The sequence below is a fragment of the Panthera leo genome, chromosome B3 (genome assembly GCF_018350215.1).
Source record: "Panthera leo isolate Ple1 chromosome B3, P.leo_Ple1_pat1.1, whole genome shotgun sequence".
Lineage (NCBI taxonomy): Eukaryota > Metazoa > Chordata > Mammalia > Carnivora > Felidae > Panthera > Panthera leo.
In genome coordinates this window covers 81978976-81995139 of record NC_056684.1, presented here as the reverse complement: position 1 = coordinate 81995139, position 16164 = coordinate 81978976, and the positions used below count along the sequence as shown (strand labels likewise).

The window sequence follows — 16164 nt, the reverse complement described above, 5'->3', positions numbered from 1 at the left end:
AAAGATGGCTACGACACAGTCACAGAATGCTAGAGGTGAGGGGAAGCCTTTCAAACAAAAAGCCTAAATTTACAAATAAATAATATCAGGCAAAAAGAAATTATTTACTGAGATCACACAGCTGGAAATCCTAGGTCATAATGTTGCCAACAAACATGACCTAGTAAGGGTACTCTGTAACTACCATTAATTGGTAAACTGTAAAAGAATGATGTGGTACTAAAGTTACAGAAGAGGATTCACAACTCAATATTAACACTAAAAAAATAAATTTTGTTTCTCTCCTTAAGTGGAGTTCTAATTGTGTGTGTAGAGCAGTAAACCAGGAGAAATATGATGAAGATATAAAAAGAGTGTTTACAAAAGAAGGTCAGGGAGACAGAAAATGGGGAAGAAAAGGGACTCTAAGCAGCTGTTTTGCCATCTTGCTCAAAAGCCGAAAAGTAGCCTGATGTGGAGATCCACCTTTGATAATCTGGGATCTACTGCATCCCAAAAGAACTGTCCTTTTCCCAAGTGAGAGGGGAAACTTGGAAGGTGTACTGATTGCTTCCTTTTTTGCTAGCCTTTAGAGGAAAACAATCCTCTTGTGGTTTTACCTACATGATTATAGGTCAATGACCAAACAATAAGATAGATAATTCACTTCCTATTGAGCATAAAACTTACCTCAAGTAACTGAAACCCCATGGACTTTTCTTTATGTTTACTACTTATCTATTTACTTTGCTGTATTAGCAATAAATACTTTTTAAAAAAAGACCAGTTTATGCTATAGTAATTATAATGCTAATATATATTGAGTTCTTACTATGCAGGCTCTAGTTGCAAGCAACTTTCATATATAGTATCTTATAACCACTCTATGAGCTAAGTGCTATTATTATCCCTATTTGTAAGATGAGAAACCTAAGGGGCTTAAAATCAGGGATTAGAAATAGTTAGAGTCATGATAAACCCAAGCATCTTGAACTCACCTGTGTAAGCTTCTTCCCTAACGTGGAACAGATTCACTGCTCCCACCCTACACTTAGATAAGTGGAGAGCATGGAGACAAGTTTACAATTCTGTTCCCCATTTTCTACCCAAATTGAGTGTGTTAACAATAAAAATAACATTGAAATAATGTTAAGAATCAATTAAGACTTAAGAATAGAAACATTAATCACAGTGGCTTCAGAGCCTAAATGTAATTCTGTCTGATTTTCTAAGCAGCGATAAAGTAAAGATGGGTGAGATCTCCCTCTCATCTTCCTAGGTTAGCATTGCAGCCTTTAATTTCCATGAATCTGGTTTACCTGATAGCAATAATACGAATGACACCTTTGAAATAAGTACACGGCTATATCTTTGTATCCTCAACTCATTCCCCTTCATGGGAATCATTCAGTATCTCCTTCTAGTGAAAGGTGTGCTCAGAAAGAATTAGGTCTTTGTTGTTTCTTTCTTTTTTCTTCCTTTTCTTTTCTTCTTTTTTTTTTTTTCACTTTAGAAGGCTGCACTAAGACTGCCAATAAAAATTTCCTGTGGATCTTCCCACCAAACCCAAATGGTAGTGTGTATAACATTTATTTAAATCTCTCTTTGAATTCAAACCTTAACCCAGCCAAATTTTTTAAAAGACAGTTCTGGATTGTATCCAGTTACTTAAAATTACTTCCAAAGTGTTAGATGATGGATTTCTTATACGTGGTGGGACAAAATATCTGATAAAAGCTGAATTCAGTATTTTCTTTTGATGAACCTAACGTGGTTAATATAATAGCTTTTTAAAAAATTGTATCTAAGACATATAGAAAAGATTAAATCCTGTCTGATGTCTGTTGATTTTGAAAGCATTTGCATGCTTTTGTCACAGCCAGATTGAATCACTGTAATTCTTTGCAGCTTTGCCAACAACATCGTTACAAAGTTTGTAATGGCTCCAGGACACAGCAGCAGGGATGATCCTGAACCTGTAGGAACCATAGCTTCCTTTCACATATTTCAAAACTTCCAAAATATTTTCTTCTGTCTTTCAACCTAATCTTAAAAATGTGGGTTTGCGGGGACACAACCAGTGTGATTATTTATGCTGCCATTGAGATTGGTCACAGTGGACATGGGAAATTCCCTCTAAATGTCTTGGCCAGATTGGTCCAATTTTTACTTCTGGAAATTACAGTGAGATTTGAGAAAATGTTTCTTAAAGCATGAGAACTGTGTTTAGCTCTTTTATTTATCTCTCTCTTTTTTTAAGTACATTAGTGATATCCCTTTTCGGAGTAATTACTTAGTAATGCTGCACATTTAATAGTTAATTTGAAATCCTTTTAAAGACTGTACCCTAAAAATTTTAATTTCTAAGATTTCAAACATTGATTTGCTGATTCCTTCAGCTGGCTGTCAAGTATTCAGACATGGGGTGAGAGCAGGCTACCAGTTGATGTGTGTTTTGTAGATCTTTGACCTAGGGACTATTGAGTTTACAAAGTAGTGGCAGATTCTGGAATAAACTTACTAGGTCTGACTATTGGCTCTAACACTTACTACCTGAATGACCTTAAGTAAATTACTTCAATTTTCCCTGCCTTGGCTTTCTCATCTATAAATACAGAATAAAAAACTACCTGCCTCAGCATGGTGATAAGGATTAAATAGGCAAATGCAGGTAAGACATTTCGAAACTGTGACTTACATCCTATGAGCAGGTGATAAGTACCAGTTGTAATTGTGTCATTGTTAAAATTACTAAAGAACATTTTGTCTCCTTCTACTGCAATTCCCACATGGCCTCCTTTCCTCAAAGGAGATGCAGAGGGTACCATTGCCATGCTTGTGATAATTTTTGTAATCTAGAGCACGGTCAGGAAACTAAGGCCTGATGGTCAAACCTGACCCACTGTCCACTTTTGTAAATAGTTTTGTAACTTAGTTCTATTGAACACACTATACTAATTCATTTACATATTATTGGTGGCTGCTTTTACACTACAGCAGCAGAGTTGAGTAACTGTGACAGAGATTATATTATCTGGCCTTTGGAGAAAATGTTTGCCAACCCTTGATTTAGAGTAAAACAAGGTTTCAGTGTTCATTTTGAAGGATCAGTGAGTGACAGGGAGAATACTGGAATTTGAACCCAAAGACCATGGCTGTTGCTCTGTCTCTGCTCCTTGTTGCTATGTGGATTCAAACAAGTCATGTTGACTTTCCACATCTCAAGTTCTTCATTCATAAAAATAAATAAAAACATTCTTAAAGAAGTGACCACAATTTTCAACTTACATAATTAGTAATTAGTCTAAGGTTTAAGTATAATAGCTTGCATAAAAGTGCTTGGTCAAACTTAAATTGCTAAGCAAATTTGGGGCATTAATCATTGCCAAGCTTACCAAATCTATTCCACTCATTCATTCACCTTCTTGATGACAGAGCCTCTTGGCAACTCTAAACTTGTCCTTCCCAGGCTGATTCTGGGCCCAGTCCAGTGCTGCAGCCTCCTCTGGCTGGTAATGAATAATTTCTCCCCAATTTGAGTCTTTAGAATAATGAATTTAGTTATGGAATACAATAAACATATGATTAGGTAATTATTTTCTCTTTGAAGGGCCATCATTAAAAAGTAGTGCTTTCCAGGCAATGGCATTGAAACTGCATGCAAACAGCTCGCCAGCTGACCTCATGAAATCTCTGACGTGCCTTCCACATTTTATTGTAATGGTGTGTTCACTCCTTGACAATTTTGCATTTCTGTCCCAAGGGTCTCAGGTTCACATCTTCATGTATCTTCCCATGCTGGGCTTTGACTCTTTGTTTCTTAGGTAGAATTTCACCTTGTGTCTAATCCCACATTTATCACACTTACTGCCTTAAAGAAAAAGAATACATTCCACAATTGCTTTTTCCCTTTTTCTGAAAACTTAAGATCCTGATCCTTTCTCTCATCCCAGACCAAACTCAAAGAAGGAAACAGTTCTGTCTACAAAGGGACAGGTTTTCCTTTTCATATGCAGCACCCTCCTACCCGTTCTCCTGGGTAGTGCACTGTGGCTTATCTATCATTACTCTGGGTGTCATATAAAGGAGTTTGTTCCATTAAAAGCCTGAGATTATAGAGAATGGAGAATCATAAAGCTAAATCCTATGGATAAAGCCTGTCTTCCATGTGACCAATGACAGCAGTAGACATTTGGGAACCCACAAGACGAGGCAAATTGTGGCAAAGAGTTCCACACATAAAAATTCTTTAATAACGCCTATCTGAGAAATTTTATCACGTAAAAAGGCAGAGGGTATCTGTTCTTTGGATTTGTGGTAAGTAAAAAGTTTTTATTCTGCATATGCTTATTATCAATTATGATTTTGACAGGTTATAAACATTATGTTACATTATTATTATATTACAAACATTTGGTTTGATTCTTCCAATGAACGTGATAATATACAGAACACTTGATTAATCATACACTAAGCACTAAAGAGTAAACAGCTCAGAAATACTTAAAATTCTGGCTAGGAAAGACATTTATTCCAACAGACAGGCATAAAGCTTTCTTAAAAAACAAAAAAGAAGTGCCATCATGCTAGATCCACTTAGCTTATCTGATCAAATTCCTCAAGGTCAAAACTTTAGAAGGGACCCAAGTTTCAGGTTATAGAGAATTATCAAGACTCCATAATCTCAAAAATTTTGAAAGTTTCAATTTAAAAAGTGACACATTACAAAAATAAAGGTCTACACTGATATAGTATAAAACTGTAAAATAAAAACACAAATATTTTCACCTCCCAAGATCTTCAATAGCCAAAACTATTTGCTATTCTGGCCCAGTTGCTGAAGATTGTGACCGATAAACCAACCACAAAGCAATAGTGACATTTAGTTCTGTTCTGCTCTTCTCTTTGAGTCATCCAGCATTGAAGGGAATTCAGTAAATATCAATAAATATCAATTTTGCATAGTAGTTCAGAGAATAGACTTTAGAGTCAGACAGCCCTAGATTTAAACCTAATTCTAGGGGTGTCTGGGTGGCTCAGCTGGTTAAGCATCTGACTCATGGTTTCTGCTCAGGTCATGATCTCATGGTTCCTGAGTTTAATTAAGCCCCACGTAGGACTCGATGCTGATAGTGCAGAGCTTGCTTGGGATTCTCTCCTTCTCCCCCTCTTTCTGCCCCTCCCCTGCTTGCTCTCTCTGTCTCTTAAAATAAATAAAAAACTTAAAATTTGTTTAGAAAACAAAAGAAAAAAAACCCTAATTCCACCACTCATTCTGGCCTTAGACATACAAAACTTAACCTTCAACTGGCCATTTCCATACCTGCAAAATCAAGATCCTATACCAACTTCACAGGCTGCTATTAGCATGAAATTAGATACAGGTATATATTCACAATGGAATATCATACAAATATCAAAATAAATGAATTATAGCCATACTCAATGACATGAATGAATCCTGTCATTACAATATTAAATGAAAAAAGAAGTCCTAAAAGATAATAGACAGCATGATTACCTTTTAATAAAGTTAAAAACAAATAAAATAAAAAAAATACTCTTTCCTATCAAAGGAAAGCAAGGGCACAAAGAATGTGGGGTTCATGATTATCTAAGGTGAGGAGGGCAGGGGATGGAATAGGGCCAGAAAATCAGATCGAGAGATGAACATTATCATCAAAGTCTTACCTTTTGTGGGAGGGGCAGGATAGAAAAATGTCTATGCCTACTTTAAAACCAGTTAAATATGTAAGAATGGGGTACAAAAGCAATTAGTTTGATGACCAGCGACACTGAAAATATAAAAATGCCCTAAGAAAAAACAATCTTTGAGGAAAACAAATAAAACAGCAAAGAGCATATGATAGTCTCTGGCACTTTTGAAATAAAAATCCTAGGATTATTTTCAGGCACTAAAATGCACATGGTAAATAGTGATTCAGATGTAGTGAATATTTCCCTAGTGGCTACAAAGTATTAGCAAATGACTAGGACACCTAGGAATTATCTACTGATCTGGAAGTCTAGAGATTTTTCTCTCTCACTGTTTCTCCTTTGTTTCTTAAACTCTCTTAAATTTGTTACTAGGATAGCTGAAAATCATGACACTATACAAAGCTAAAGCATAAAGCTAATGTCTTTTGGAAGCGTCAGCAAAATGAATGCAGAAGAGCTCACTCTTACATTTATAATAATAACAACAAACATGGGAGGGGGAGTTGTTTATAAATATCTATAAGATATGGTGTAGGTATATAAATAATTGCAATAACAAACTTCCTGTTTTTATTTCCAATTATTGTATAACATTTTTGGGTTTATAATATTAAGAGATTTCTGGCCTTTAAATGTACCATTACAAAAAAAGCAGAAATAATAATTTATACATATAAATTCATAGCTGTGTGAGATAAATACTATCAGCATCCCATATTTTAGATGAAGAAATTGAGGCACCAAGGGATAACATAAGGAACATGACCAAGGTCACACAGCTGTCTGGGGTCATTAACTGGTTCATTAATGCTGTGACATAGACACTGTGGAGAAAAAATATATTTCACAACATCCAGCCTACTAATGACCAGGATGCTTTACAAGGTGCATGCTATGTTCAAATAACACAGGGAAATACCAGAAGGCTCCGTCTCCCTGCAATGGGGGTTAGGGCAAGACAAGTAGAGATGAAATAACAAATCTTCTGGACATTAGAGTTTAGAGAGTAAAACCTATTTGCCTTGGAAAGAGGCTTTCATTTCATTTCCAGTTTGGTCTTGTCAGTTCAGCGGCAGAAGAGAAGGTTTTCAACCAAAGCAATTTGCAGGTGTGTAATGCAGACAGTTTATTGGGAAGTATTGTGGCCTTACCTTTGACAGCTCCTCCTCTAAGGCTATGCAAGTAAGCAACATGAGCCTGCTTATGTGGCAGACGGAAAGGGAGCCATCATGTGACTCAATTCTACGATAGACAGTTGGAAGGTTGCAGGGCTGCAAGGGGATGGCAGTGGGGGGAGGGGCTGGGAGTGAATAAAACCTGGTCCTGGAAAGCATCGAAAAGGGACAATTCCTTGGTCCTAAGAAGTTCTTTCCTTCTTGGTTTTCTCCTTTCTCCTCTTTGAGACTATTTATGCCAGAAGGTTTCTTGGCACCAAGTTCATATCCTGTAACCCCAGAGCCTCAGACTGTTAACAGCCAGAGCCTAAATAATCACTGCACTTACAGGAAGATTCAAAGGGAATAGACTAGCATAGGCAATACAAGAAAATATTTGAATTTTAAACTGCTTTTGAATAGATGGTGCATAAACCATGGACACAAATGAGGTACATGCTTCTTCGTGGACGTCCAGTGAACACACACATAGCTGTGTTGCTAAGGTTGGCATTTTTCTATGGTGGAATATGCCTGTAATGTAGGAACCTCTTACTTTATTTCTTCCCTCCATAAATAATTGATACTCTCACATGTAAAAATTATGTTTCTTTTTGTTAGCATTAATGGTATTCAATTAAATCATGTGCTTTTATCATATCACTTCATGGAAGTATTTTTAGCCACATTATTTATGGAACATTTAGGTCTGCCTTTCAAAGTCCTCAGGAATCTTTAGCGTTTGCTGGTCTGCTTTTAATTTATCAAAGCTCTCCCTCCACAGGCACTGCACAAAACACACAAGCAGCAGAGATCCCCCCCCCATACAATGTGTATTTGATATGCTTAATGTTCATCTTTATACACACACAGACGTTGGCGTACAAGAAACGTGGAGGGTGTCTATAAATTCAAGGAAACATTTGAGTGCACAGTGATACATAGATACATGGGTATAATACTTTATGTACTTGATAAATATTTCATCCCTCCCATAAAGAAAGCTTTTTATCAACTTGGATTGTTTTTTTATTACCTTAAAGTATTGCAGTTGTTTCTCAGCATTCATTGTTCCTTCCTTTTCTTGTCTCAGACAGGAATTGAAGATGAAAAGCTCTGTATCTCTTAGCCACCCTTTCAGTTCTTTGATCCTGACCTCCAGCTGCCTTACCAGGCTTCCGCTTTCGGGAGAGAGCAGGTCACGCGGACCAGACCCACTGTGCCCTGCCATTGTGTCCTGGATCTTCTGTCCTAGGGTTTTCTAAGGCATCGGATTAAAAACAAAAACAAAAACAAAAACACACCACCAACAACAAAAAAAAAACAAAAACATAGATTAGCTCAGGTACCAAAAACATATCACAGTTTGGCTGGTAACAAGAGCCACCTGGAAGGTGTCCGGCTGCACCTGCTACTTCACAACTGACATTCAGTTCAGATTAGCTCATTGTTCCATTTAGGATTTTCGAATTCTTGAGCCATGTGTGTTGTTCTGACCACCACCAGAGGCTTAAGAAGACCTCATTCACTTATAATTTCCTTTAACAGGAAGGAAAAGTTCACCATGGACACTGATGAAAATTCATTTGAATTCTCATGATGGGAGTTTACAGTAAACTAGTGTCTGCATAACATTTTCAGGAGATAGAAGTCTGAGTTTAATCAATATACTAAAGAGGCCAGGAGTAGATTATGCATGGAGAATTAAATTCCTTTTGTTTTGTTTTGTTTTGTTTCATAAAGTATAATTCCCCAAACCATATATGACTGAGGGCTGTTCAGAAGGGGTAGCCTCCTCAGTGCTGTTGGCACATTTTACCTGACTTGGAAATTGTTCAACCCCACCCTTAACCACTTTGCATTTCTGGTTGCTAGATTTTCTTATATATGTGTCAAAATAAGCCCCAATCCACTATGCTAGAAGCCTTCTTAGATTAACCACTATGGCATGAATGTGCAGTTGGGAGGGCTTTTTTTTTTTTAAATGGAAAACACTCTGGAGAATCAGTAGGAGTTAATCTATAATGATGAATTAAACCTACAAAAATAAGCTTAAAACACAAATAAAATTAAGTCAACAAACATTCATTTGCTGTGTGGTGTTCTGTAAATAGTATCTTTAGGAGATCATAACAGAAAAATAGCCTTTCTTGGCAACACCCTTGTATTTTCATGGTGCAAATATTGATAATTTGAAGACCCTCAGTGGAATCCAGATTTAGCTATTGTTTTTATGCTGTAACAAAAGTAGCAGCAGGAGGTGAAATCAATGCCCTTGGAGGGTAGGGTCACAAAAAAGAATTTATTGCCACTTTTTTGTTCTGGAACAGTTTGCAATCATAAATTCTTCATAAACAGAATACTTCAGAGAATGGTCCGTCTTCATAAATATACGACAGAGGACATCAATTTCATTTAATTCACAATTTGTGTCAGCACAGCAGATGCCAATGCCTGCCTTGATAGGGTTGTTTAATATGCAATTGAGACAGAGTAATATGCAGCACAGGGGACAAAATTTCACAGATTAAACTGTACGCACCACTGACATTTCATTCTAATGTATTTCCATTCCACACTGTTCACCTTAGATGAAAGTAATATTAAAAACCATATCCCTCTATTTTACTATTGTTAGAAGTTAAAATCCTTGTCTTTAAATTTTTTTCATGCCAATTAAAATGTAATCAGGCCAATTAAAGCGGTATGCCTGGTGGTGTTACTGCAGCACAGGTTTTGTTAAAAATCTTCCCCCCGCCCTTCTCTCCCCCTAAATCATGACAAAACTCTGCATATTGTATTCAAATGGTATTTTTGTCAAAATGGCAAACGTTTTTCGGGTATCTGACTCATGAAGGATAGCTAAATATTCTGTTTCTTTAATATTATGTTGATTTAAAATTTTTGTTGAGGAAGCAATATACGTGACATCAAATAATTTTCAAAAAAGATTGTGTTTAGTTATTTATCAAATTAGAAACAGATATATTAAACTACAGCTCTTTCTATCTAGCACATAAAGTTGCTGTTCTCATCTCTTTAGTAAAACAACCCTTTAAAAATGTCGTACGCTAACCACATTTCTCCTGCAGGAGATCAATGAATTCTGTACAAGTTAGTAGGTTCCAACTTAAATCACCATATTATGAGGTGGAAGCCATTAATTACTATTAAAAAGTAATGTAACAGTAGGTCAGAGTAAAAACTTTCCATGTTTTAAGTTACTTTGCACAAGTGTAGAGCCTAGTGAATTTAGATGAGAAAGCAAGGATTTAAACTTGCAGTTTTTTTAATCACCTAGATTAAGTATGGCATAAACTGAACACTGGCAATCCTCCAAGTCATCAAGGTACACGGAGAGCTTTTTATTCAAAATATTTTTGGAGTATTATTTCTTTAAAATTAAAAAAAAAAGAGGCAGGAAATGGAAGGCATGCAAAATTATGCTCCATAACTGACACCACCCATACTTTGCTGTTATAATTAATCATTTAAGTAATTGACAAATTTAGCTTACCCTTGATTTGAAGTGAAGGCAATTTAGGAGAGAAGTTGATGAAAAAATACAGTCTAACCTCTCTCTCTCTCAGCTGTCTTCCAACAAAAGGACAGTACTGTCTCGTGCACAGTGCCATCCAGGTCTCTGGGTAACAGAATCTCTATATTGCCTTTTTGCCAGATTCTTGCATCTCAGGCTTTGGCTGAGACCCAGCCCATCATTGCGTGAAATGAATTACATGAAACTTTTTTTTTTTGGCTTTTGTTAAAAGTGAGCTGGAAATTGAGGCACAAAACAGAGGCCGATTTCATTCTGCAATTCAGATTTGGGTCAGATTTGCATCTTTGTTTTGGTGGCTTTAGTGTCACTTGAAAGCTGTAGTGACAACTCCCCTTTTCATCTGAAGGGTACAGTAAATAGTTACACAGTGGATGTCTCTAACATGTACCTTCAGAGTAAATTCTATTAACATTCATTCAAGCATGACAGTCAGTGTATATCAGATATACTGTATTATAGTTCACTTGGTGCATACCCATAATACATGGCATATTTTACTTACTTTTGTATGTATTAAAGAACCAAAATTATTAAAATCTGAGAGGAGACAAGCTCAGTGTAAAAAAAAAATCCCACAGAAAAGGAAAAGCAGTGTTTTTTTCCTCATAATAGCATAAATAGCTTGTTTGAAATGTAGGTAGTGAATTGAAAGAGAGAGATATTTGTGCTTCAAATTAGAAATCAGACAGATAGAGTACTTCACTACACAAAAAATGTACACATAACCTACAAACAGTAATAAAAATGCAAATACCCCAAGCAGTTCCCATTTTTCATTAATTGAATCCACTTTTTCAAGGAGATCATTTGGTAGTAAAACGCCACCTTTCTTCAAAGCTTCAACCTTACTAAGCAGCTCTGTCTTTTTCAGGTCCCTGATGGACATTTCCACACTGTATCTCTAAAACGAGAAGAGAGAAGGAAAGCTATCATTAGGGAGACAGGTGTTCTTTGCAAATCTTTGAGCACAGAGTTAGTGACGCTCATGAGTGTTAAAAGTTTTTGTTTCCAATAAAATTTATGGGAAGGCTAAACCTAAGTACCTTGAGTCGTTGAGCAATAGTGCTGAAAACAGTTAAAGCATATATTACTCACACATACATAAACATCCAAGGTATTCCATTTAGTTGACTAAAATTTATGTCACATTAAAGTAAAGTTTACACACACATTGGGTCTTTAATTTAAAATATTCCAAGTAGGAAAATACCTGGTCTAGGAAAATACTGTTACAGTTAATTTGGGTCAACATTTGGCTCCAGAGCGCTGCCCATCTCTCATGTCTGCCCCACAAAGGACTCGTGGTATAGGGTGGTACAAATAAAATGATCCCTAAAGATTGTGTAAACTTCCTCCTTATTCTGTAAGTCTCCTGAGTTCCCAGTTAACCCTTTTTCCCCCATTTTCTTTTACTTAAAAATTGCATGGGCTTGAAGAAGAGGTACTTATATAGAGAAAAAAGCAAACCAGAGCTTTGAAATTGTTACAAATCTATGTTTCTTTATTGATTATTGTAAAATGTCCCCAAACATCACAATTGATTACAGTCCCCTCTCCCCCAATATACATTGTATTGTAACAAACTGCCAAGTGAGTCTCTGCTAAAAGATGTTTTGCTAGAGATAATGTAAGTGCCATTTAATATGGCAGTTACTATAGTGACTCTCTTCAAATAACTCTATTTGGATAACTTCATAGTTAGAAAGTCTTGTATTATGAATAGCTATAAATGACTGTGGCTATATTTTTAAAAGGTACTACACACAAAAAACACCTCTGAGTTGAAAACTAGATTCTAGTTAAAATACTACACATATTTTACAACTTCAGCACATTGTCAAAGTATAATGGCAATCCCCATTTTTTTTCTTTGAGCCATAAAAGTTGGGGCACTAAGGTTCTTGGTAGTACTGCTCCATTGCTCTAACCAAGCTAAGAGGAGCACCTTAACAGATCTAATAAGAAAAGCTTTTGTCTGGGCAAATCAGCAAATCAGCAAGTTCAAAACCTGCCCAAGCATGTTATTCACCTTTAAACCATGATATTGTATATGATCCCAAACTAAAATACGATTGGCAGCAGCTTAAAGGAAAAGAAGGTGTGAAATCCTTGTTTTGGGTAATAGATCCTCAGCATTTACGTGCATATGTTTGCATACTTTTAGTTTCTTATTTTAATCTTCCATTTACGCTAAGCATGCACATCATTTGTATTATGTAAACTTCTCCAAATGTTAGTCATTTGTGGATCACAGAACAAAATGTTTTAAATGAGGTGATTTAAAGCATTTCATAGTATTAATGAATGTTGATCAGGGTGTCAAAGTATCCAAAATTACATGAATATGCATAACGAAAAAAATCAAGGGTTGTTTGAGAACTCTTCCAGAATTTGACCTGTGATAGGTGGGAGATTCTGATTGCATTTTCTAATGGCAGGCAATTACCAGGATCATGTTACTCCAATACTTAAAAAACACACTGGCCACTCGAGTTTTCTGGACCAAACACTCAACAAGTATTCCAGAAACCCAGATAGTGTTTTATTTATCAGAGTGATGATTGAGGAGAGGGCAATCTGCTTTATGTAATCAGATTCCCATCTAAAGATGATGCTGCCGACAAAGATTTACATAATTAATTTGGTAAGAATTCTTTGACATAATATTGGGGAAACCAGCATTTCGGGCAGGCAGACGAGTCCTATTCAAATCTTTTGCTTTTGCCACGTGCCCTGACAGAGGGAGTCCTCCGGCTGTGCCACCTGGGAGCAGCCTCAACCAGTTATCACTGTCACTTGTGACAATCTCATCCCCTCTCTTTATCCCAACTTTTAATGGCTCCCACATAGCAGATCAGTCAAGAAAGAGAACAGTTTAGATTTGGCCCATAAAAATAATAGTCTTATAATAATAAAAATATAAAAAGCAATTAATTTAATTTTAGACATAATAAAATAATTTTCTCTATGAAATGTGGTACAAGTAGTCACAGCAACCTCTAATAAACGGTTATTACATTAAAAAAAAACTTGTCTTTATGTACTCTCCCTGGTCTTGTCCCCACATAACCTACTGTATAAAGAGCTTGATTAAAGATGTGATTGATGGACAATGCCTTCAAACTATAAAAGCTAAGATAATCCAGCCAATTATTAGGTGTGTTGGTATGTACCTGAAAGATACTAGAATGTCATGTAATTTAAGGCAAAAATATTTGTTCTTATTTTTGAGGCACTCTGAAGGTTGAATCTGATATGATTTCAGACCTCAAGCAGTATACGTATATAATAATGCAAACGTTGTTTTTGTTGATGCTCAGGACATTTTGCTCTTCTCTCTCCAACATCTTTTCAGAAGCATCAGACGAGGAGAATCAACAGCCTGCTCTATCAGTCATCCTATCAAGTAGGGCTACTTTATCCTGTGGTGAGAAGATAATTTAATCTTCATATTCATTTCACCCACAGCAGTAAGTGAGCAGAGGCTGCCCCATTGTGTCCTATAGCCTGGGATATTATGATAGAGACTACTCTTCAATAGCCAAAAATGAGATTAACGAAGTTAAAGTCAGATGGCTTTTCTTGAGTGCTAAGGTAAATAAGCATCCAGTATTTAATTTCCCCACAGCACCTGCTGTGGGCCTCTCTGTCTAGTCAAAAATAAAATATATTCTATTGAAAGGGCATATTTACATTATTAAGTGTATTTGCTTGGCCAATTCAATTTTGACTAATGAAGCCTCCTAATAGATACGTGAATGATCTAAATTAAAAACGCAGGCCACTTCTATCCTAAATGCCACTCCTAGGTGTACAGAAGGTATACAAAGAAAACTTTAAAAACAGAGTTAAAAATAACCACCAATGTTAGCTTGCTGTTGTCACTAAAAATTAAGGAAGTTTTCAGAAATTCTCACTCAGTCCTTTCTTTTTAAAAGTACAAACGCTAAAATTGAATTATAAAACAAAGCCAGTAAAAATAGGGATTTCTGAAGTAAATATAATTAGAAATGCATAAAGACTTGATTGAGATAACTTTTTTGACAGTTATGCTAAAGGCTCTTTTCCCTCCTAAAATCTTTTTTTTTTTTTTTTTTTTTGTTAAAAATCACACCAAAAATTCTGCCTAAATGGAGACTGGAACAATGCCTTGAAACAGTGTTAATTGTCACCATGGAAACCAGAAGAATAAGCCATTTTGAAACTGGTATAGAAGGCACACATTGAGAAACTCCAGCATTTTTCTGCCTCCCTCAATGTTAAAGAACAAGATGCCTTGTCACGGTGAGGTCAGAGAAAGAAAGCATCATGAAAGGGTTGTAGATACTCACTGTCTAGTAAATAAAAAAATAGAAAATAAACTACATACAGCTAATGCTATAAGATTCTACACAGTGAATCTTTTTGAAATAGAAAGATCATCAAAAGATGGCCAGGATTGGGGGATGGATTCCACCTAAGCAAAACTTCAGGGCTATATTATGTGAACCTTGCCCCCAAAGCTCCCTGGGAATTCTGCTGTTGTAATAAAACTTCAGAAGAGGAAAGAAAAAAGGCAGCATGATGGAATTCAAAATAATGCTCTAAAAGCACACAGAGAGATTAAGACATCCATTGTAAGACTTTTGTATGGTGCTTCTGTTGGTTATGCTGAAAAGAGACCAGACATTGCTGAGCAGAGAGTGAAGTTTTGGCTACGAGAAGCACAAGAATTAAACCAAAGAATTTTCTTGATTATTAGAACAGGACTGTCTGATTCTGTGTCTTCGGGGTTTAAGTATTTACATCCTATACCATATTTTAACTGGGCTTGATGTGACTTTATATTAGGAAGAGTTAAACTTTAAGCAAGGAAAATGATCTAGTCATTAGAATAACAAATTTGAATATCTTTCCAAGTACCAAGTAATACCACAAACACCTGTATATCCAGCATAATCTCCTTTCCTGTAAACACACAACAGATAGAGAAAATACAGTGGGGGGAGGAATGTATTTTAGTCTTTTAACAAGAAGGCCTATGGTAGGAACACACCAAAACACCAAACTAGCAGCAAAACTATATGTGAAAAATAGGCATTTTTGCACAAAAATGCAGAGATGTGTCTGTCTATGACTCCCGCATTGTGTTTTCTGGCTAGTGTTTGCCCTCCTCATGCGAGACTTCATGGTGGCCCCTCAGCAAGTCCATGCCTAATGCCATTCAGTGGTGAACAAAGAGTCTTTTTATATGAAAGTCCAGGGTCCACAGCTCAGCTGTACATGCCCCCGCATGCTGGAATCTGCTAGAGGCCAGTGTCGTCTCTGCAGCACCTCTGGTGTTGCCCCCTTTTCCAGAACACCAGTGTCCAGCATCTGATGACGCATGTGATGTTTCACCTGGAGCCAATTTCACCAACACTTTGGGAAGATGTTCGAGAATGAAGAAGGCGGCTCGAGCCCACGACAAATAAGAGTCGTTATTTCTTACAAACTCTTTGTATTTTACCATTAGCAATTTATGGCGAATAATTGCACAGAGAAATTATAAAGACTCCTACAATTGTCCTTGTAAATTAATAATAGGCTTTCTTGATTGGGATAAATTTGCTGCTGAGCCTTTGGAAAAATTAAAAAGTGCAATGTCATTTAAAATTGCCAGAACTCGCACAGCAAATTACATCTGAGGTTAAGAATTGAGTTTTACCCCCTCTTCTAGCTTATTCCATTTGCATGATCTGGAAATCACATTACATTGGCCATGTATTGTTAATT

The 16164-nt window shown here is 36.3% G+C and overlaps 1 protein-coding gene across 14 annotated transcripts in view; it reads right to left on the bottom strand.

The window, feature by feature from the left end:
• The window catches only part of AKAP6 (A-kinase anchoring protein 6), a 554746-nt gene that overhangs the window by 81806 nt on the left and 456776 nt on the right, over nucleotides 1-16164 (bottom strand). For all 14 annotated transcript variants that reach the window (XM_042942947.1, XM_042942939.1, XM_042942943.1 and 11 more), the window contains 2 exons: nucleotides 11165-11311; nucleotides 7888-8112 (listed from right to left, as the gene is read on the bottom strand). In XM_042942947.1, coding sequence (XP_042798881.1) covers nucleotides 7888-8112; nucleotides 11165-11311 — 372 coding nt within the window. The remainder of the gene's footprint in view (nucleotides 1-7887; nucleotides 8113-11164; nucleotides 11312-16164) is intronic.